Below are 24,206 nucleotides of genomic sequence, written 5' to 3' on the forward strand. Positions count from 1 at the left end.
GCTCGTAATTTAACAATTTTATTTGTATTTACAGATGACATTCAAGTTTGATATTAAGGCACATGAAAGTTCACAAGTTCGAGAAGGCATTTCTGCCAAAAAACACATTTTGATAAACAAATATTTTTTACGTTCAAACAGCTCTCCTGTGAAGTCTTGACTTGCAACATATGCCTAGTTTCCTGAATCGGGTCACATATATACTGTATTTCAAAAGTGTCATTACAGTCAAAAGACCTGTAGACTGTTGAACGCCATTTTTCCCCTCTTCAGTAATTTTTGCATTTGGATAGATTTAGCCTTTTCTCCCCCCTCCTTGTCCTCCGACTTGATGAATGATATCCCTGCCTTGTCCATCTGTGTTGTCTCCAGCTGCGTTGTCTCCCTCTAAGCACTACAGATAGCCAGAACAGAAGGAGGATTATAGATAGCCGTAATGTTAACATAAAGCTGAATATTGAAACAGGAGAAGACCGCCAAACAAAAACTCTTGTTGGCTTGCACCTCAGTCATCAACCTGTACTTTGGTATAGTTCCCAAATATTGAGCCTACCCTGTAGTCTTGTGGTAAGAATTTCTGTTTTGAAGACACAAGGTTGAGTGTTCCATGATGGCTGAGCCATAACAAGTTTTTTAGAAAATGTGAGTCTGTTTGGCACTTAGCATTAAATATATTGCACAGTGATATTTTAAACACCATCCCCAGAAATCTGGCCTGTGTAGGATCTTCTAGGATGGCGTAGTGATCATTGCAGTTACCTTTTGCCACAAAGGTTGAGTTCAAGTCCCATCTGTGACCAATTCCCTACTGTTTAATGGTGTCAGTATACCTTCTAAATTCATGCAATTGTTATGTTGTTTTACCTGAATGGACGGATGCTGGCGGTCTTGGGTACCGCAGTGATCACCCTGGGAAGAGTTGTCCTCTTGGGGAAGAGCCATGGCTTATAAACCATTTTCTACTTCCAATCTAAGGAGGGTAGATGTTAATGAGATTATTAAATATATAGTACAGACAAAATACAACCAACCGTCATTATCAGTACATAGTTCTGGTACGAAAATCATACAGTAGCTACCTTTGTTGTTGATCCCTGGCCATGTCCTTTTCGTTTGTCTTGGGACTGGTGTAGGTTCTGGGAGGTAGGCCTTCAATTCCATGACTAGGCCTATAGGCTAGATTAAATGAATGGGACAGAATGGGTATGATAAGGAGATGAAAATAGCTAACCAAGATACCCAGAACAGTGGTTCCCCTATGATGGTAGTATGGGTGGCAAATGGCATGGTTTTGGAGGCCCTCTTGACCACAAACAATATTTAGCTGTGTTAAAGCACATTTCCTGCAATTCTACACACTTTGCTATGCAGTGGAGAGTACGTTTTACAGTTTTAAAGCTAATTTCATGCAATTCTACACATTTTCCCATGGCTTATGTCGTGTTCTTATGCAATTTACTTTTTTTTGTCATTTTTCAGACACTTATACAGAGCGACTTACAGTTGAGTGCACAGATTTTTGTACTATCTGAGTGACTCAAACATTATAACAAAATCAATGGGCGCCCCATGCCATTCTTTTTACATTTGTGATTCTCCCTTATTGTCTAGTTTTTATTTTGGGTATTGTTAGTTCTCAAATATGTTATTTAAAAATATATTGCACTATTTTCAAGACATTGTGTATCTGTATTTAGTTGTTTAGGTTTACACTGAAACCCTTTTACATCACTTTTTTTTAAATCAATAAATATACACTACCATTCAAAGGTTTGGGTCACTTAGAAAGTAAAGCACAAAATGTTGATCCATTAAAATAACATAAAATTGATCAGAAATACATTGTAGACATTGTTAATGTTGTAAATTACTATTGTAGCTGGAAACGGCAGATTTTTAATGGAATATCTACATAGGCTAACAGAGGCCCATTATCAGCAACCATCACTTAGAGGCAATTAAACTGACCTTCTTTAAACTAGTTGAGTATCTGGAGCAACTGATTTGTGTCAGTTATCAGTTAATCTGACAATTCTCTCACTTTTGGTTTTATTTACAACATTCAGCAAATTTAGGGCTTTCTGTACAGTGGTCTATTGTTGGTGGGATATTTTACCCTATTTTATGTTACAACTGACTCCCTATGATCAATAACACCCTTTATCTTGAGTACTTTTAACAGAGCTGAGATCTACTTCAAAGTGCATTCACCCTATTGCTTACACCTATTCAGTTGTTTCAGATCTACACAAGTGCCTAGGGAAAAGGGGTTAGGGTTTCCTTCTGGACAGGCCCTAATAAGCACATGCCCTAAGGCAGAGGTGTCAAACATATGGCAGGGGGGAATGTTTTGTTAGATCATTTAGGGGTGTTGTAACTGTTGCCAAATAGTTTTATATTAACATATATTGCTAGGAATGTGAGTAGTGTGACTCCCCTAGCAGGTCTCAAACCCAGGCAACCAGCACCAATGACAAATGTCCTGAACACTGTCCTAATAAGGCATATCCCTAGGGCATGTGCTTATTGGGCCAGTATAGTAAGTGAATTCCCCCCTGAAATGGACAAAAATGAATGGGAAACCATTGGCATAGTACAAACCATGTACACGATGGACAATACCACCCAAATCGGCGTTGATTCATGCAAAATGTTTTGCAAATGCCATATGGCAATTGCCAGTTGTAACACTTCAAAAATCCAACAGGTGGCGTGTGCGCTCCACCTTGGTTTTTCATATAGGAAATGGACCCCAAGTCAACATCCAAAAGCCAAATTTTTTATTTTTTTTTAAGTGCTTTCTGGACCGTTTTTCGAAATTCTTTCGCTTTTTTTTGTCAATTACACATGTGTAAGAACTGTATGAATATACTTTTGTCCAATTTTATTATCATAATTTTTTTTTTTTTACTTGCGCATTATTGCATATGTTTTCTCCATTTGCAATATGATTTCATAGGAAGTCAGAAGTCAAAAGTCAAAAATTGCAAAATTTCATAAAAAACTTCACACACCCCTAAAAAAAGTGCTTTCTGGACCGTTTTTCGAAATTCTTTAGAATTTTGTGTCAATTACACACGTATAAGAACTGTATCAACATACTTTAGTCATATTTTATTATCATAATGTTTTTTTTTTTACTTGTGCATAAGGCATATGTTTTGTGGGGGCCAAATGTCATAAGAAATTTGACATGCTCAAAAATCCTGCAGAAATGCAAAATTGACTGGCCTGATGAACTCGGGATGGCCGGGCAGTGATTGTTGTTCCTTTCAATCACTCGTGGTTTTGATTTCATCATGTCCATTTGTTTATGTTTTCTCACTTTTGCAAAGTCACTGTGCATTTGCAATATGGTTAACTGGGCATTCACCATCACGAATTTGTCATGCTATAAAAATCGTGCAGGATTGCCAAATTGACTGGCCCGATGAACTCGGGATGGCTGGGCAGTGATTCTGGTACCTCTCCATCGCTCGTTTGGGTTGATTTCAGAATGTCACTTTTGGTGATGGTACCTCACTGCTAAAACATATTGCAAATGTTTTCTCACTTTTGCAAAGTCACTGAAAATCGTGCAGGAATGCAAAATTGACTGGCCCGATGAACTCGGGATTGCTGGGCAGTGATTCTGGTACCTCTCCATCGCTCGTTAGGGTTGATTTCAGAATGTCACTTTTGGTGATGGTACCTCACTGTTAAAACATATTGCAAATGTTTTCTCACTTTTGCAAAGTCACTGTGCATTTGCAATATGGTTAACTGGGCATTCACCATCACGAATTTGTCATGCTATAAAAATCGTGCAGGAATGCCAAATTGACTGGCCCGATGACCTCGGGATGGCTGGGCAGTGATTCTGGTACCTCTCCATCGCTCGTTAGTGTTGATTTCAGAATGTCACTTTTGGTGATGGTACCTCACCGTTTAACCTCTTACATCTATGGTGGCGCTATTTCATTTTTGGATGAAAAACGTTCCCGTTTTAAACAAGATATTTTGTCACAAAAAGATGCTCGACTATGCATATAATTGCTACTGTTCGAAAGAAAACACTCTGACGTGTCCAGAAATACAAAGATATTCTCTGTGCGTGCCCTTTAACGTGAGCTTCAGGCAAAACCAAGATGAGATGGCATCCAGGAAATGACAAGGATTTTTGAGGCTCTGTCTTTCATGATCTCCTTATATGGCTGTGAACGCAAGAGGAATGAATCAACCCTTTCTGTCGTTTCCCCAAGGTGTCTGCAGCATTGTGACGTATTTGTAGGCAGATCATTGGAAGATTGACCATAAGAGACCACATTTACCACGTGTCCGCCCGGTGTCCTGCGCCGAAATTGGTGCGCAAAAGTCACCTGCCAGTATTTTTCCAAACGATACAGAGAGTAAAGCAAGCTTCCACGAACTGCATGTCAATGAAGAGATATGTGAAAAAACACCTTGAGGACTGATTCCAAACAACGTTTGCCATGTTTCGGTCGATATTATGTAGTTAATCCGGAAAAAGTTTTACGTTGTAGGTGACTGCATTTTCGGTTCGTTTCAGTAGCCAGGCGCAATGTAGAAAACGGAACGATTTCTCCTACACACAGACGCTTTCAGGAAACACTGCGCATCTGGTATGTGACTGAGAGTCTCCTCATTGAAAACATCAGAAGCTCTTCAAAGGTAAATGATTTTATTTATTTGGTTATCTGGCTTTTGTGAAAATGTTGCGTGCTACATGCTACACAAAATGCTATGCTAGCTTTGCATACTCTTACACAAATTAGTCAATTTCTATGGTTCAAAAGCATATTTTGAAAATCTGAGACGACAGTGTTGTTAAGAAAAGGCTAAGCTTGAGAGCAAACGCATTATTTTAATTTTATTTGCGATTTTCAGAAATCGTTAACGTTGCGTTATGCTAATGAGCCTGAGGCTTAGTCACAAACCCGGATCCGGGTTGGGGAGTTTCAAAAAGTTAAACATATTGCAAATGGACAAGAGTCACCAGCAAGTCACCGCCATCAGTCAATTTGATATCATTCTGACACCAAACTGATACAAACTGACACCAAACCCACTTTTCCCAACTCGTTTAGTAGCCAAGTATCACATACTTCAGAGCTGGCCCAAAATTCACAACGCCTTTGGGTCAAACCATAAAAAAAACATAAAACACGTAGTTACGTTCTAGCTGCGGGTCCATTTCTTGTGTTATGTGTAGGCCTAGCTGAGGCGACCCCGAATCCCAAGTTTCGGCTCGATAGGTCATCACCAAAACCCTAATTGGTGCTGAAAATCCACTTTTTTCCATGCCTTGCTATGGGGTCCTTGAATGAGCTATCGGACAGAAATGTTGGGGTCCGTGCCTGTGGGCCGAGCCGGTTTCAATGCACCTAGTCTTGTGTCTCTGAGACTTTTCTAAATGTCGCCATTTTAGTAATGGTCAAAATGAATTGAAGTCATTGCAAATGTACGAGGCTGTTTCTCGGTCCGAGAACCTTCTAGAGCCACCTAACTCACCACGCACTATCGACCTGAGGTCTAGAACAGGTTTCTAAAGTTTCGGAACTCTAGGTCTGACGGTTCTTTTTTAGCTCGAACAAAGCTAACTATTGGAGGCACTGTCAGTCTCTACGCACCCCAATACGTCCCTCCATCCAAGTTGTGTATCTGTGTGATTTAGTTTTCCTTTGAATTTTTATGGGACAAATGACTGATTTACAGTTCATGGGGGTTGCCTAATCACACATATGAAGTTTTGGACAGATCTGATTTTTTTAACACTTCCAAACAGCCCCTGAGACACCAATTATGGCACTTCCGGTTGGCACAGGAAGCTATAAGTCAACACATATCCTCATTGGGGTATTCTATTACAGAATCCTGAGTTTTAAGTCTTTACCATAAAAACTGACTGATTTACACAGGGTTGAATGCAGAGTCATTTTCACCTTTGCTGGTGATCTACATCCAAATACCTTTTGGGTGAATTTAACCACTTCCGGTTGCTCCGGGAAGCTTAGAATCGACACAGGTAGCCCTCATAGTGGTCTGATGGACTGTCATAGAAGACAAGTTCATAAGGCATTCATAATCCACATAGGCTTCAGGTTGAATTTAGAGGTGAAGGCAATGTATTCCTATGGGGAGAGAAGTCAATGCAAACTGTTTGATGTAAACACCTTCTTTTAACTGTGAAGGGTTAATGCCACACGGTCAAGGTTAGGCTTGCACAGATCGGAAGGACCTTAGGAACAGTCCTGTGTTTGAATTGTCCTTCTAAACCTAACGGTTCCGCCGCTGTCACCCAAAATCAAATGACGTTCTGGTGCAGGCTTCATATTGGGCCTACTTTTCTCATGGTCGCTGGGCTTAGACCGAGCGAGCTACGGTCAAGCGGGATATCTCGTTGAACTCGGCACGGCCTTGGGATTATGTTTATGCCATTGCCTGCTCTCTGTGTCTTTAAACACCACGCTTTGTCACTCCATCCTTGCTGTGTGTGTGTGCAAGAGCTTCTTTAACATCTGTTGGGAGAAATGACTGGTTTTACAGTTCAGGAGGGTTGCCTAATCACACATATGAAGTTTTGAAAAGATCTGACCTTTTTAACCCTTGGATACAGCCACTATGACACCATTTAAGGCACTTTCTGTTGGCACAGGAAGCTATAAATAAACTCATATCCTCATTGGGGTATGCCTTTACAGAATCCTGAGTTTTAAGTCTTTACGTTAAGAACTGAGTTATTTACGGAGGGTTTAGTGAGTGTGTGTTATTTCAGAAAATCATAGAAAATCACAGAAATCTCGCAGAGCTCCGCAGCACACTTTAAAAATATTCGTATGAACACCCTGCAACTGGATCTGTAACTGTTGGGAAAAAAACACCTATATTTGAACATCACAAATCTGTCATTGTACGATTTCTCTTAAATGACGATAGATAAATGGCTGATTTTTTTGTTATTGACACCGGAGGCTCCTTGACTTTGACGTGAAGTGAAAAAATTATTTCTCTATTTTCATTTTGGACCTTTAATCCCAGAAAAATGGCCATAATTCAAAAACCGTTGAGGCCTAGACGCCATCTTGTTCAGGGCCAACTGCCCATTATGCCAAACCTATGCTCACCAAGTTTCGGCTTCGAAATATTTTCAGTTTTCGAGATAAGGCCCGTCGTGATTCGTGATGTTTTGTCAAATTGCAGTATGATTGCTTATGCCCTCTTGTGGGATTTTCCGGGATAGCGGAAAAATGACCAAAATTTGATTATTTTATAAAACGAAAACCGAATGTCCGACAAAGTTCATTTGATGACTTCCCGGTAGGTCTGGCCCTGCCGCTTGGCCCGACGCCGTCCCCGAATTTAACAAATGTTTTCGGACGTCTAGTAAGGGACGGTACATTTGCAATATGGACTTTCTCACTAACCATACAGAAAATGTCGAAATGTTCCCTTAATGTATGTTAGGCCCTGTAGGGATATAAATCCTAACGCCTTTTCCCTAGGCCTTTGTGTAGATCTGAAACAACTGGATAGATGTAAATAATAGGGTGAATGCACTTCGAAGTAAATCTCAGCTCTGTTAAAAGTACACTCATGAAAATAGTGATTCAGGAGTAACATTAAAACAGGGCTGTATGCCCCACCAACATTAGACAACTATACAAAAAATTGCTGAAATAAGTAAATAAAATCAATGATGAGAAAATAGTCCGATTCTCTCATCATTGGTGGCGTAGCGGGACGATCGGAATGAGGTTGTGAGTTCAAATCTCTGGGGAGCACATGTTGAATAATAATTACTGTACAAATTAACATGCACAATTTAATAATGTACTACATGTAAATTGAGAACACTATGTTAAAAGCATTGTTTGTGTGAGTGTACCTAACCTTGCCAACAGAGAGCTGTTATTGTATTAGTGGTTCATCAATCAGATACTTGATGGGCTGGGCCACAGTAAACAGGGTTGGTGAAACAATATTATTTTTGGAGGGGCCATCAGGCAACGTCCTGATGACTTATACACAGGAATGTTCCCATGAAACTTGTCTAGAACATTAATATCTTATATTCTGAGAACATGGCAACCATGTGCTGTGTATGTTTGGTAGGACGTAGATGGAATATTCTCCTAACGCACAGAAAACTGGGCAACGTTCCCACGAAACATGTCTAGAACATTATCTTATATTTTGGAAAAACCAAAAACCAGTAGACACTTGGCCCTCTATGAAATGAGTTTGACACCCCTGGCCTAGTGTCTGCTAGTTTTTGTTTTTTCCTTTCTTTAAGACCTAGACAGCCAGGTAAGGGGAGTTCCTTACTAATCAGTGACCTTAATTCATCAATCAAGGAGAAGGGAGGAGTGAAAACATGCAGACACTCAGCACTCCATGGAACGAGTTTGGCACGTGATGTAGGTGGACATTTAAATGCTACTGCAGCGAGAATAACACATTTCAATTCCTGCACAGCCACAACTGGACATAACAGCATGCATTTTTATTTACTGTTGTTTGTAAAACAATGTTTTTTAATTTCTTTGAAGAAAATACATCGTTCCCTAGGGACCAATAGCATAATGCAAATTCTATTTCGGGCCGGTTTCCCAGACAGATTAGCCTAAATCTAGTCCTCGACTGAAAAAAATCATGCTCAATGGAGAATCTCCAAAATGCTCCTCAGCAATCCACCTCAGTGTAGAAATGTCAACTACTGGTCGTGAATCAGTTAAATGGACCGTGCAGAGTTCCCCTGGGTGACTGTACACACCGTCAGTGTGCATCTTCTGGTAGACGACCAGCTTAGTGAGAGGAATTCATTCTGTCTGTTTGTCTGTACAGGCGTAGAGGTAGTAAGGCCTTGGAGCTGCCGCTTTATACTCACAACCAGAGAGGGGGAAGGACCTGGAGCTTGGCAGCTCCCTCCTTCCATTCTAGGCATCCTCACCGGCCGAAAGAGAAAGGACACAATCTATTGGATCTTGTGTCCACATCAAAAAGTAGCTTGAGTGCGTCTGTTAGTGATTTCATGCCAACTCCCTGTCCCTAATTGTCATCCCAAACAAGAGCACTAACAGATCAGGGACCATTGTAATCAAAAAGGTCCTGCAAGTTGTCAAATACTGTAGCCCATCTTACAAGGAATTATGTAGGCCAAGGCAAGCCTTTCCATTGCACATTCTATCATTGATTAGAGAAAAAGTTTTCAAGGCACTACATCTTATTTTACTATTTGACCAGAGCCTACACATCTGGGTCGTGTCCAGTGGGAGAAAACACTTTGTAACAGGGAGGTTCTACCTGAACATTTCCATAAAGAAATTCTCATTTTCCATTGCCAAACAGAACATGTTGCCATAGTGTGCCTATCTGAACATGACCCTGGTATTCCAGGTCTTGCTGATATAAAGCCCAATAGAAGCGGCTGGCCTTAAGGGCTACAAGAGAAATGCATGGACTTACAAGTTCCATTACATTGTATTTTCATACATGTTCACCATGGCTATCATTGGGTGTGTGCCAGGTCATCTTTTTAGCTGTCACACTGTGCATCTCAGAGGATTGTTCCATATCAATATGGTTCCTGAGAAGTTTAACACTTCTCCAGGCAACTCCCCCAAAATAAATAATAACCTGGGACATCCCCATTGACTCCTGTCACAGACGTATTAGACTTTTGACCCCATGACCCTTATGGGCAACCGTCCAAATAAGAAACTGACAACACTGTAGTGTACCTTCATCATTACAGTACACTGTCTGCGAGGAAGAGTGAGCAGATAGTCAGCGTCGTTTGAGAGATATGTCACTGGTGAGGAAATGCACATGACAAAAACAAAACGATGCCTAATACAAACATTGATTGCTTTATTGCACAAGGTCGATGGTTATGAGAATACACAAAACAAAGTGATTTGACAGCATTCAACCTTCCCATTGACTAGTAACAGACTGACATTGACACCTGTGTGTTGTGCCTCCTGAAGGATTCCTCACTTATAAATAATATAACTTAAGAGGAACTCATTTTCAGTACCTAGAAATAACTTGTGTAGAATCGTGCAACAAACATCTTTGTTGAAAATAAATCATCTTCAACCCTTCAAAATAAAATAAAAAACTCTTCCAAATAATCTAACTACTTTTGTTTTTCCAAAATAATTACTCCAACTCTAACTAATTTACAAACAATATCTTAAAATGCAATAGTGAGGCAAGTTTGATCAAACAAACACTGCTTTGGCATCAGTTATAATCAAATGAAAAGTCCTTCTGGACGTTCTAATAAAATAATCACAATCTATAAGTTATTTCTAACATATATGAAATATTTTCACCCATCACAAGATCATGCATCACAGGTCTTGAGAGATAAAGTGCGGACAGGTGTATGGGTTTTCTACCTTTAAAAAAATAGACCTTTACCAGTTACAGTATGGATGTTCTAGCAGCGCTTAGGAATGAAAGTGTGTGGAGTAATCGTCCATGACATTCAACACATCTGTGAGGGCCCTGAGAAATAATTTTACCCCACTTTGGAGACGTTTAGCTTGGGGAGTGCAGGTTGTTGAGGGCAGCCTCCTTATCTCAGTTGTGCTCTGAAATGGTTGATCCTCTCCTCGCCAAGTGCTCAAAGTCAAGGCCATGATACTGTCTGGGGGTCTTTGATATCGATTATTGGGTCCCGTCAGTCAAAGGCTTATCTACCTCTTGAGTCACCAACTCAATATCATCTGCATACATTCATCTCCACCTAGCCTTTATTTACATCACACGGTGAAAAAACAGGTTGTCTATTTAAAATATAATTTCTTCGCCAAGTTTATATGATAATGTATTTTCTGATCAATAAACAATGCAGTGCCAAGGAGATTCATAGCAAACTCATACAAATCTGTTATTGGCATGTTATGGCACAGCTGAGACGATAGTACCCACTGTTCGTCAGCTCAAGGTCCCCCGAGGAGGTCTGGCTTAACTTCCGCAGCAATTCCCTCTCCAGCAATGTTGGAGGCTCACTGGAAGAAGGCTTGGGAGATGCAGGGAAGGACTGAGGAGGTAAGGAACAAGGGGGTGAGGAAGAAGTCAAAAGACAGAAATTCAACGTATATAGAACCAGGTGTACAAAAAATATTCTCTACACCTGGTTCTCACACTGTCTTTGAATGATGCTTCAGACTAGTTTCATGCTACTTGATCATGTTGCGATCACAGACGGTTTCAAGTCTCATATTTATAAACAGGCACTTCTTAACCAAGGGTTTTGCAAATGTAACCTCAGTAGGGTAGAGAGTGGAAAAAGGGGGGAAGAGGTATTTATGACTGTCATAAACCTACCCCCCAAGCCAACGTCATGACAGTGTCGAGTTCAATTTTGCACTACGCAGCATTACCTGTGGTACTTAGCTTAGGCCTATGTTTGGAGATATCTTTATTCACTGCAAAGCACAGAAACATGGATATTGGTAAATACATTTAAAGTGTAAGGTATATACCGGATAGGTGTAAAAACGAGAATAGAGAGAACAAAAAAATGGACAAATCACTACATGTGTATATAGCACAGTCTGGAGGATTAGAGCGAGTCAATTGTGTATTCAGGTTTTTTATGCAGCCCTTGGATAATTTTTGCAATAGCAGATTTCATCAGCATCATCTCAATTTGTGTAAGAGGCACATTTCAAATACTTCTGCATCTCGCAATTTTCTTTAATAAACATCATAAAACAGGAAGGGAGGGGAAATGTTCGATCTACTTGACACGGTGCAGGTGCTATCAAACTAACACAATTCCACTTTTACTTCCTGTGGCTAGTGGTAACAGCACAACCACTGCATTTGGAGACTTCCTCTTATTATAAAGATATGAAAACATCCAACTTACTCATCTTATTTGAGTACATTTTGGCATTACAATAGTATATTATCACTAGGTTTTATTCAAGCAGATAATAGCATTTGTGCTTCAGGTGGTTCTGAGACAAGGCCGTGCTATTGTTTCAGTGCCCTCCACAGGTGAATTGTTAGTTCAACTGAGTTGGCTTGCCACACATTTCTAGAAAATAAATGTCTAATTAACTACTAAAAATAAATAATTAAAGAATACAGATAGATAAAATTAAGAAACATGACTTAACCTGGTGTTAAATGTGAGTTATTCTGATGTTTCTTCTTTCTTAGTGTTTTTCGTAACATTACACAAAAACGAGCTGCAGCATACGGGAAGACCAAAATGTGTCAGGTTTGTTTAGATATGCTTTCAAACCTAAATCGACAGTCAGATTACCAGTAACCTGCATTACTCAAGAACTTCCGCTAGCGGCACCCCTCGACAACATTTCTCTGAAAAGGCAGTGCGCGAAATTCATTTTTTTTTGGGAAATATGTAACTTTCACACATTAACAAGTGCAATACACCAAATGAAAGAAACTTCTTGTTAATCTACCCATCGTGTCCAATTTCAAAATGGCTTTACAGCAAAAGCACAACCTGTGGTTATGTTAGGTCAGAGCCAAGTCACAAAAACACACAGCCATTTTTCCAGCCAAAGAGAGGAGTCACAAAAAGCAGAAATATAGATCAAATTCATCACTAACCTTTGATGATCTTCATCAGATGACACTCATAGGACATCATGTTACACAATACATATGTTTTGCAGAGAGCCACATCAATGTACCGAAAATACTCATAATAAGCATTGATAGAAGATACAAGTGTTATTCACAGAATTAAAGATAGACTTCTCCTTAATGCAACTGCTTTGTGAGATTTCAAAAAAGCTTTACGGAAAAAGCACACCATGCAATAATCTGAGTACGGCGCTCAGAGACCAAACCAGCCAAAGAAATATCCGCCAAGTAGTGGAGTCAACATTAGTTAGAAATAGCATTATAAATAATCACTTACCATTGATGATCTTCATCAGAATGCTCTCCCAGGAATCCCAGTTCCACAATAAATGTTTGATTTGTTTGATAAAGATCATCATTTATGTTCAAATTCATCCTTGTTGTTTGCGCGTTCAGCCCAGTGATCCATCTTCATGAGGCGTGAGCATTAGGTCCAGACGAAAAGTCCAAAAGTTCCGTTACAGTCCGTAGAAACATGTCAAACAATGTTTAGAATCAATCTTTAGGATGTTTTTAACATAAATCTTCAATAATGTTCCAACCGGAGAATTCCTTTGTCTTTAGAAAAGAATGGAACGCGAGCTACCTCTCACATGAACGAGTGTCACGAGTTTGTGGCTCTCTGCCAGAACACTGACTCAAAGAGCCCTTATGAGCCCCCCCTTTACAGTAGAAGCCTCAAACAAGTTTCTAAAGACTGTTGACATCTAGTGGAAGCTTTAGGAAGTGCAATTTGACCCCATAGACACTTCGATAGGCCAAGCTTTGAAAAACTACAAAACTCAGATTTCCCACTTCCTGGTTGGATTTTTCCCAGGTTTTCGCCTGCCATATGAGTTGTTATACTCACAGACATAATTCAAACAGTTTTAGAAACTTCAGTGTTTTCAATCCAAATCTACTAATAATATGCATATATTAGTAACTGGGACTGAGTAGCAGGCAGTTTACTCTGGGCACGCTTTTCATCCAAACGTGACAATGCTGCCCCTATCCCAAACAGGTTAAAACCTTTTAGGGCTAGGCATCCCTCTAGCAGGACAACTTCTGGTGAAACTGGAAGGAACGCAATTCGAATAAATAATCATAAAATTATGGTTATTAAACATTTAGGTACATGCAAGTGTCTTATATCGGTTGAAAGCTTAAATTCTTGTTAATCTAACTGTCTGATTTACAGTAGGTATTACAGCAAAAACATGCCATGCGATTGTTTGAGGACGGCGCCCCACAACAAAATATTTTTCCACCGGAAATTCACAAATAGCGATTAACATTCATCTACTTTTTGAAAATCTTCCTCTGATTTGTCATCCAAAGGGTCCCAGCTATAACATGTAGTGTCGTTTTGTTAGATAAAATCCTTCTTTATATCCCAAAAAGTCAGTTTAGTTGATGTCATCGATTTGACTCGTTTTTTTATTAGTTTTTGAAGTTAGAAGCCTGAAACCTTGAGCATAGACTGCTGACACCCTGTGGAAGCCATATGAATTTCATTCAGGGAGCTAATTTTCAGTATGACCTTATACCTGCCATTGTAAGAGGATGGTCTCAAAAACAACAACATTCTGATTGGTTTTTCATTGGATTTTCTCCTACTATATCTATTGTGTTATATTATCCTACATTATTTTAACATTGCTACAAACTGCAAAGCATTTCCTTTCCAATGGTACCAATTATATGCATATCCTGGCTTCTGGGCCTGAGAACATGCAGTTTACTTTGGGCACGTCATTCAGGCGGAAATTGAGAAAAAAGGAGCCTAGCCCTAAGGACCGGATCCTTTTTTCAATTTCCGCCTGAAATGACAAACCCAAATCGAACTGCCTGTAGCTCAGGACCAGAAGCAAGGATATGCATATTTTTTATAGTATTTGAAAGGAAACACTTTGAAGTTTGTGCAAATGTGAAATTAATGTAGGAGAATAAAACGCATTAGATCTGGTGAAAGATAAAACAAACATGCGTTTTCAGAAAAAATGTTGCATCATCTTTGAAGAGAAAGGACAGACAGTGATGTAGGATTCTAGGTGTAATTGAGATGTTGTCCACAAGACAGCAGTGTGTATGCGCAAAGTTTCAGAATTACATCAATGCATAATATTTTGTATCAAGTCTGTCAGGTCTAGACCCAAGCCTCCCCCTGTACCCGGACTTTGAACTATTTCCCTCTGGGCGCAGGTATAGTGCACCCCTCAGCAGGAAAAACAGAACAAGACAATAATTTGTGCCAGGTGTGTTATCCCTTCTAAATAGCTCGGGCTAATGTTCCTATCGATTCAGTAAGGCAAGGATTTAAAAAAAAGGTTTATGTATTGGTATGTAACTGTTATGAAAAGTTCTATTGTCAATTTTGTTTTGTATTTAAACGCCACTTTAAATGTGTACATGACACCGCAACAAAATTTCCCCATGGGGACAATAAAGTCAGTAAGTAAGTAAGTTGTCCTTCACGAGTTTGCCCAAATGTGCCCAATTGGTCAATTGATACATTTTCAAGTACATAACTATAAAGATACAAAAATGCTATGGTAATAAAAAATGTAAGTTTCCACACTCCCAGGAATGTCATACATCATGGATCATTAGCTTCCCTACAGAAAAGACACTAACCTTCACACATCTAGATGGCTCGGCGGGGTGGGTGTGGACCGGAGACAGCAGTGGGGTCAAACTGTAGAACCCAGTTCCTACATTTGAATATAAAAATGTTTTTTATCAAACAAAACTATGCTACATTTGTATCTCTGGGACCCTCAGGATGATTGAATGTAAGGACATTATTCACCTTCAGAGGTGAATGTATCAAACCAGTTGCCGTGATAGTGCACAACAGAACACTATCCTCAAACAATAGCTATGGCATTTTTTCGCTGTAATAGCTACTGCAAATTGGACACTGCAGTTAGATTAACAATCATTTAAGCTTTCTGTCCATATAAGACATGTCTATGTCCCGGGAAGTTGGCTGTTGTTAACAATGTCATTCTAGTCACATTATCGCATATTGAGCAATAACTGTCCCGATTTCGGGACACCAATCCAGTAGAAGTTAACACCAACATTGGGAGTAATTTTACACCACTGAGTGTTCATTTCACTCTGACTCCTGAAATCAATCAACACTGGTCAATTTGCTGTGTACAAGCTTAATGTTGATTGGTTTGACTGAGGTACATTCCTTTGAATTGTTCAGTAGAATATGCTATTACAACTGGAAAAACCCTCATTAACTTAATAAGTTTCAATTCGAATACTGAAATCCACTCCAAAAACAAATTGCATTGGAATTGACCTAATCTCTCGTGGACAGATTTTCATGGACGGGTGAAACGAGAATCTGTCAAGACTCACATAAAATGATGTGATTATGAGCAGCAGTAGTTCCTGGTTTGGGGTTTGTCGTTGATTATTTGGACAAATCAGGATTTGGTGAGGTGATTTTCAAGCCTGTGTGAGGATGATAAACGGTTTCCACTAGATTCCACAGCTACAATGTAAAATTGATATCAAGTAGTAGTGACACAAGGAGGGCCTTCACAAGACTGAATTTGGTGCTTGAGGTCGAAAGATGAAGCTGTTAGGACATTTAGGGCCGATTTCCAGGACTAAGATTAAGTTTAGTCCTGGCACTTTCAAGTTAACTTTAAAACTCTGCTTGGTATCATATCCTGTAAACTACACAGATGTCTGCTTTGGATTTCTGTTTCTTATGACACATGACTCCAAGCACATCATATTGTTAGGCAAACCAAAAGGGTGTGCCCACAGTTTAAATATAGAGTTTCAAAGTCTACATTAGAGCAAACAATAACTGATAGCTTGAAGGAGAGACAATACATTGTGAGGGAGTCTGAAATATAAGCCTCACTACTGGGTTATGAGATTCAAACCACACTACTGAACAAGATGGACACTACGCTCACAGGTAATGAAAATATCTTAACAGAAGTGATCACTGTAAATAATCTTCAAAAGTAGTTGAAGGTCAGATGTTGACATGTCACTGCTTCCAATTAATTGTATTTCTTTAAAAAAAGAAATTCTCAACTCCTTATCCACATCTCTTCCAGACAAATAGAGCTAGGATGGCGGGAGAAACAGAGAAACTGGAGCTTTTCCTCTTGTCGATCCCAGTGTGAGCATCCCCGTCATCCCTTATTGTTTGGGATTAACAAATTAACGAGGTCATTTATCTGGAATTGACTCAGAAGTGCCATAGACACCAAAATTGTTCTTCTCCTAGCCAAATTGATACTTATCGTCATTATTGCTGCCCAATTTTTCTAAAATGTTGATTAAACCTTCCTTCAGTTCACATACAGAAGTAAGGTGTAATCTTGATGCCTAATCTCAAGCGAAGATAAACAGATGACGAGGAGGCTGGATTTAGGTTTGGGGGGGGGGTTGCAGTCGTACTCGTCGGTGAGTGGCTCTCGTCTAAACATCTACGATCTCCCTCTCCCCTTCTGTCTGAATCTGAATAGTTGTATACCGACCATGCAAGTAAAGCATGAATTGAAAAATCTTCAAAGCATTCCAGAGGAGAGGGAGGAGGTTGATGCTCTTGTGGCAGGCCCCTCTGGAGGACCCACCCCTCTGGTCCAGCTGAGGCTGGTGGCAGACTGGTTAAAGGGTAAACAAACCAAACTATTCATCGCTCAACCTCATGGATACCACGATGCATCACTTTACAGTGCAGTCAGAAAGTATTCAGAATCCTTGACTTTCCCCATTGTTACAGCCTTATTCTAAAATTGATAAAATGTTTGTTTTGTTTCTCATCTACACACACACACACACACACACACACACAATACCTCATAATGACAAAGAGAAAAACGGTTTATAAAATGTGCAAAAAAAAATGGGGTATGACAGTAGTCAATAGTATTCAGACCCTTTGCTCTGAGACTCTAAATTGAGCTCAGGTGTGTCCTGTTTCCATTTATCATCCTTGAGATGTTCCTACAAATTGATTGGAGTCCAATTGAGTTCAATTGATTGAACATTATTTGGAAAGGCACACACCTGTCTATATAAGGTCCCATAGTTGACAGTGCATGTCAGAGCAAAAACCAAGCCATGAGGTCTAAGGAATTGTCCATAGAGCTCCAAGACAGGATTGTGTCGAAGCACAAATCTGGGGAAGGGTACCAAAAAATGTCTGCAGCATTGAAGGTCCCCAAGAACACAGTTGCCTCTAGTGAATCAACAATGACATTTTTTGGCCGATACCGTATATTTTCCATGCCAAATAAAACGATCCCGATACCCGGTATTTAAAATTTTGGCGGACTTAAGCATTTTAGTACAGTTAAATAGTTAACACACACACCGTGGTTTAAGGCACTGCATCTCAGTACAAGAGGCGTCACTATAGTCCCTGGTTCGAATCCATGCTGCCATGCATGTATCCATGCACATCCGGCCATAAACGGGAGTCCATAGGGCGGCGCACAATTGGCCCTGAGTCGTCCGAGTTTTTGACAGGGAAGGCCGTCATTGTAAATAAGAATTTGTTCTTAATCTGACTTGCCTGGTTAAATAAATTCACACCACACTAACCAAAAATATATTTGTTGGCATTTACGCATGTCCCTATTACCAGCAAAACATAATCAAAACCTATTTCTTTCACTTACTTTGTGCTGTTTTGTTGTTCAGTCGTTTTATTCTCAACCAGGATTTCTATGGAACGCTATTTGGGTCTTTTCGTGTCAAAAAATACACACGTTAAATAGTGTTATTTGACGTGTGTATTTTTTGACACGCAAAGACCCAAATAAGCTTGACCAATCAGGACCTGAATATGACTGCACAATAATTTAATGCATTCAAACATCTTTTACATAATTCTTACACATTGATTACACTTTCACTCATATGTCACAATGATTCATCGATACCTCTGCTATGATGCTGGTAAAGTTGTCTCGCGCACCTACAGTGCTGGTCATCTCATGGATGCAAACAGTGTTCTTCCCCAAAAACATAGAAAAACGACAATCTGTGTCAGTAGCTATAGTTAGCTAGCTATATAACTAGGTATCATAAAATAACCCTAATTTATAAGACATTTCTTATTTGATTAATGGTGGTCGGACCCATCTATGTTTTAGCTAGCCACAATAGTGGATAGTATGTAATTGACAGTGATGCAAATAGTAAACTTGTCATCATTTAATAGATCATGCTAAACGAGGTTGGAATGTTGTTGCATAAAATTAACAAAAGACAGTGATTTGTTAATCTGACAAAAATCTGTTGAAATCACCCTGGATGTATTCGACTTTAGAATTGCATTGGGGACATCCTTATTTCACTGCACAGCCTTACCTATGGATTGTGGATCAATGACATGGGGTATCAGTCTACTCAGTGACACCTAGAGAACATTAGCATCGTAGCTCTTAATGCGGGACTCTGAAACTGAATTGAACACTATTCCCGAGGAAAAACAATACCTCTTGGACGTTTGAGGCTGATAACTTTGGGAAAATTGTTTTCAGGCTGGTTGTATTAGTGCTTTAGCTGAGTACCTAGCTAGCTAGCTTGCTACCCCAGAAGTTGCAGTCAAACAAATAATGCTTTATTACCAACGCAGTATTGCAAACACATTGTTCGAGGCCAGTGTTTGCAGACTTTTTTTGTACAGCGTTGACAGTGCTACTGATAGTAGTGGTGGCGCTTGGCTTACACATGCATATTCAGAACACACATTCTGTAATAGAACTGTTATTTGACGTGTCAAATTAAAAGCTTATTTAACGTGACAAATAGTGTTATTGTCATTTTGATGGTTCTTTTTAGACAGGCAAAGACCCAAATGGCATTCCAAAGTATGTTGTGAAGCTAATAGCAATGACGCTATTACTGTGTAACTCCGGTAGGGCAACATCTGAAAAATAGCGCACTTGGTAGTGTGTACCGGTGCTCGACCAGTTGGCAAAAGCCAACATCACCCACGGCAGAGAATGGTTGATTGTCAAGGGCAATGAATTCCATTATCTTGGTGTTAATGGATTTTGCCTTGGAGCTCTCTCGCTGCTATTCTTACTTTCAAAAGACTGCTCGACTCGTTGACTGCTCGATCCACACAGCAGACATTGTGGGCTAGGTTAGGAATGCTGTGTTGCACGTGTAGAGCAACATTACGTCATGTACGTCAGCTTTGACATCGGTGATATACTAGACATCGGGACAATACCGATGTTGCCATTTTTAGATAATATCGGCCGATTACAATATGTTCACCGATATATCAGGCATCCCTAGTTGCCGCAATCATTCTTAAATGGGAGAAGTTTGGAACCACCACCACTCTTCATAGAGCTATCAGCCCGGTCAAATTTAGCAAACAAGGGAGAAGGGCCTTGGTCAGGAAGGTAACCAAGAACCCGATGGTCACTCTGACAGAGCTCATCTGTGGAGATGGGAGAACCTTCCAGAAGGACAACTATCTCTGCAGCACTCAACCAATCAGCCCCTTATGGTAGAATGGCCAGACAGAAGCCACTCCTCAGTAAAAGGAACATGACAGCCCGCTTGGACTTTGCCAAAAGGCACCTAAAGGACTCTCCGACCATGAGAAACAAGATCTTCTGGTCTGATGAAACTTTGATTGAACTCTTTGGCCTGAATGCCAATCGTCATGTCTGGAGGAAACCTGGAACCATCCCTACAGTGAAGCATGGCGGTGGCAGCATCATCCTGTGGGGATCTTTTTCAGCGGCAGGGACTTGGAGACTAGTCAGGATCGAGGAAAAGATGAACAGAGCAAAGGACAGAAAGATCCTTGATGAAAACCAGCTCCAGAGTGCTCAGGACCTCATACTGGGATGAAGGTTCATCTTCCAACAGGACAACGACCCTTAGCACAGAGCCAAGAAAAGGCAGGAGTGGCTTCCTGACTAGTCTCTGAATGCCTTTGAGTGGTCCAGCCAGAACCCGACTTGAACCCGAACTAACATCTCTGGAGAGACCTGAAAAACGCTCCCCATCCAACCCAACAGAATTTGTGGTGATCTGCAGTGAAGAATGGGAGAAACTCCCCAAATACAGGTGTACCAAGCTTGTAGCGTCATACCCAAGAAGACTCGATGCTGTAATCGCTGCCAAAGGTGCTTCAAAGTACTGAGTAAAAGGGTATGAATACCTTTGTAAATGCAATATTTAAAGAAAAAATGTGAAATTTGCAGCAACAAAAAAATTAAAATCCATCTTAGAATAAGGCTGTAATGTAACAAGCTGTGGAAAAGGTCAAGGGGTCTGAACTTTACGAATGCACTGTATGATGATTAATGTCAAATCACTGATCTGTGCCAAATGTGTGTATAGAATAAGTCTATAGGACATAAGCATATAGGATAGCATTTAATGGTGAAAACCATCATTATGGAACTGTTAGTGGCAATTGATAATGCTAGTTGGTAACATGAGCTTAGTGAACTCGTACATTTACTTTACTAAAACAACTCAACAATTTCAAAGATTATATGAACTGTAACGCAGCACAAAGAAATCTGTCAATTGAAATTAATTAATTAGGCCCTAATCTATGGATTTCAAATGACTGGAAATACAGATATGCATCTGTTGGTCACAGATACCTTAAAAATAGGGGCGTAGATTAGAAAACAAGTCAGTATGTGGTCTCCTTTGATCTCCTTTGCATAGAGTTGGCTGTTGATTGTTATTGTAAGGGGTGCGCAACTGGTGGCAGGGAAGTCAAACGCAGGAGAGCAGAACTAGGGAATAGCCGGAGCAGTTTAATTGCAAAACCAACAGCATAAATAAATAACCAACATGGGTACAAAACCCGATGCGGACCAGTAAACATGTGCATAAGCACTTAAAACAAACAGTACCACACAAAGACATGGGGGGAACAGAGGGTTAAATACACAACAATTAATGAGGGAATGAAAACCAGGTGTGTAGGAAAACAAGACAAAACAAATGGAAAATTAAGTGGATCGACGATGGCTAGAAGACCGGTGACGCCGACCGCCTTACGCCGCCCAAACAAGGAGAGGAACCGACTTCAGTGGAATGGTGAAATGGTGGCCCACTCCTCTCCAATGGCTGTGCAAAGTTGTTGGATATTGGTGGGAACTGGAACACGCTGTTGTACCACTCAATCCAGACCATCCCAAACATGCTCAATGGGTGACATGTCTGAGTATGCAGGCCATGGAACAACTGGGACATTGTCAGCTTCCAGGAATTGTGTACAGGTCCTTGCAACATGGGACAGTACATCATCTTGCTAAAACATGAGGCAATGGCGGGGGATGAATGGCAGAGCAATGGGCCTCAAGATCTCGTCACAAAATCTGTGAATTCAAAATTGCCATTGATAGAATGTAATTGTGTTCATTGTCCGTGGTTTATGGCTGCCCATACTAAACTCAGCAAAAAAAGAAACATCCTCACTGTCAACTGCGTTAATTTTCAGCAAACTTAACATGTGTAAATATATGTATGAACATAAAAAGATTCAACTAAAACAAACTCAACAAGTTCCACAGACATGTGACTAACAAAAATTGAATAATGTGTCCCTGAACAAAGGGGGGGGGGGTCAAAATCAAAAGTAAGTCAGTATCTGTTGTGGCCACCAGCTGCATTAAATACTGCAGTGCATCTCCTCCTCATGGACTACACCTGATTTGCCAGTTCTTGACTCTTCCACCATGGCACCTGCAAATTCCTAGACATTTCTGGTGGGAATGGCCTTAGCCCTCACCCTCCGACCAACAGGTCCCAGACATGCCCAATGGAGTTGAGATCCGGGCTCTTCACTGGCCATGGCAGAACACTGACAATCCTGTTGGCAGGAAATCACGCCACAGATCAGTATCAGTAAGCAGTATGGCTGGTGGCATTGTCATGCTAAAGAGTCATGTCAGGATGAGACTGCAGGATGGGTATTACATGAGGGAGAAGGTTGTCTTCCCTGTAACGCACAGCGTTAAAATTGCCTGCAACGGCAACAAGCTCAGTCCGATGATGCTGTGACACACCGCCCCAGACCATGACGGACCCTCCACCTCCAAGTTGATCCCGCTCCAGAGTACAGGCCTCGGTGTAACGCTCAGTCCTTCGACTATAAACGCGATTCCGACCATCACTGCTGGTGATACAAAACCGTGACTCGTCAGTGAAGAGCACTTTTTTTACCAGTCCTGTCTGGTCTTAGCAACGGTGGATTTGTGCCCATAGGCGACGTTGTTGCCGGTGGTGTCTGGTGAGGACCTGCCTTACAACAGGCCTACAAGCCCTCAGTCCAGCCTCTCTCAGCCTATTGCGGACAGTCTGAGCACTGATGGAGGGATTGTGCATTCCTGGTGTAACTCGAGCACTTGTTGCCATGCTGTACATGTCCAGCAGGTGTGATGTTCGTTTGTACAGATTCTGTGCAGGTGTTACACGTGGTCTGCCACTGCGAGGACGGTCAGCTGTCCGTCCTGTCTCCCTGAAGCTCTGTCTTAAGCGTCTCACAGTACGGACATTGCAATTTATTGCCCTGGTCACATCTGCAGTCCTAATGCCTCCTTGCAGCATGCCTAAGGCACGTTCCCGCAGATGAGCAGGGATCCTGGGCAACTTTCTTTTGGTGTTTTTTAGAGACAGTAGAAAGGCCTCTTTAGTGTCCTAAGTTTTAATAACTGTGACCTTAATTTCCTACCGTCTGTAAGCAGTTAGTCTTTTAAAATATATACATTTTAAATGTCACCTTTATTTAACCAGGCCAGTTGAGAACAAGTTCTCATTTACAACTGCGAGCTGGCCAAGATAAAGGAAAGCAGTGCGACAAAAACAGAGTTACACATGGGATAAACAAACATACCGTCAATAACACAATAGAAAAATGTATACACAGTGTGCAAATGCAGAAGAGTAGGGAGGTAAAGGCAATAAATAGGCCATAGTGGCAAAATAATTACAATTTAGCATTTACACTGGAGTGATAGATGTGCAGATGAGGATGTGCAAGTAGATACTGGGGGGCAAAAGAGCAAAAATAAATAATTGGTGGATTGAGGAAGTTGAGTGGGCTATTTACAGATGGGCTGTGTACAGGTGCAGTAAGCTGCTCTGACAGCTGATGCTTAAAGTTAGTGAGGGAGATATGGGTCTCCAGCTTCAGTGATTTTTGCAATTCGTTCCAGTCATTGGCAGCAGAGAACTGGAAGGAACGGCGGCCAAATGAGATGTTGGCTTTGGGGATTACCAGTGAAATATACCTGCTGGAGTGCGTGCTATGGGTGGGTGTTGCTATGGTGACCAGTGAGCTGAGATAAGGCGGGGCTTTACCTAGCAAAGACTTATAGATGACCTGGAGCCAGTGAGTTTGGCGACAAATGTGAAGCGAGGGCCAGCCAATAAGAGCCCACAGGTCACAGTGGTGGGTAGTATATGGGGCTTTGGTGACAAAACGGATGGCACTGTGAGACTACATCCAATTTGCTGAGTAAGGTGTTGGAGGATATTTTGTAAATGACATCGCCAAAGTCAAGGATCGGTAGGATAGTCAGTTTTACGAGGCTTTGTTGTGAAAT

General features: G+C 40.7%; 1 protein-coding gene across 1 annotated transcript in view; it reads left to right on the plus strand.

Annotated features, from left to right (window-relative positions):
• Positions 1 to 16,492: 16,492 nt before the first annotated feature.
• The window catches only part of LOC135527394 (DENN domain-containing protein 2D-like), a 44,526-nt gene continuing 36,812 nt past the window's right edge, over positions 16,493 to 24,206 (plus strand). The window contains exon 1 of the mRNA XM_064955915.1: positions 16,493 to 16,567. Coding sequence (XP_064811987.1) covers positions 16,549 to 16,567 — 19 coding nt within the window. The 5' untranslated portion in view covers positions 16,493 to 16,548. The remainder of the gene's footprint in view (positions 16,568 to 24,206) is intronic.

This window comes from Oncorhynchus masou, chromosome 33 (assembly GCF_036934945.1).
Source record: "Oncorhynchus masou masou isolate Uvic2021 chromosome 33, UVic_Omas_1.1, whole genome shotgun sequence".
Lineage (NCBI taxonomy): Eukaryota > Metazoa > Chordata > Actinopteri > Salmoniformes > Salmonidae > Oncorhynchus > Oncorhynchus masou.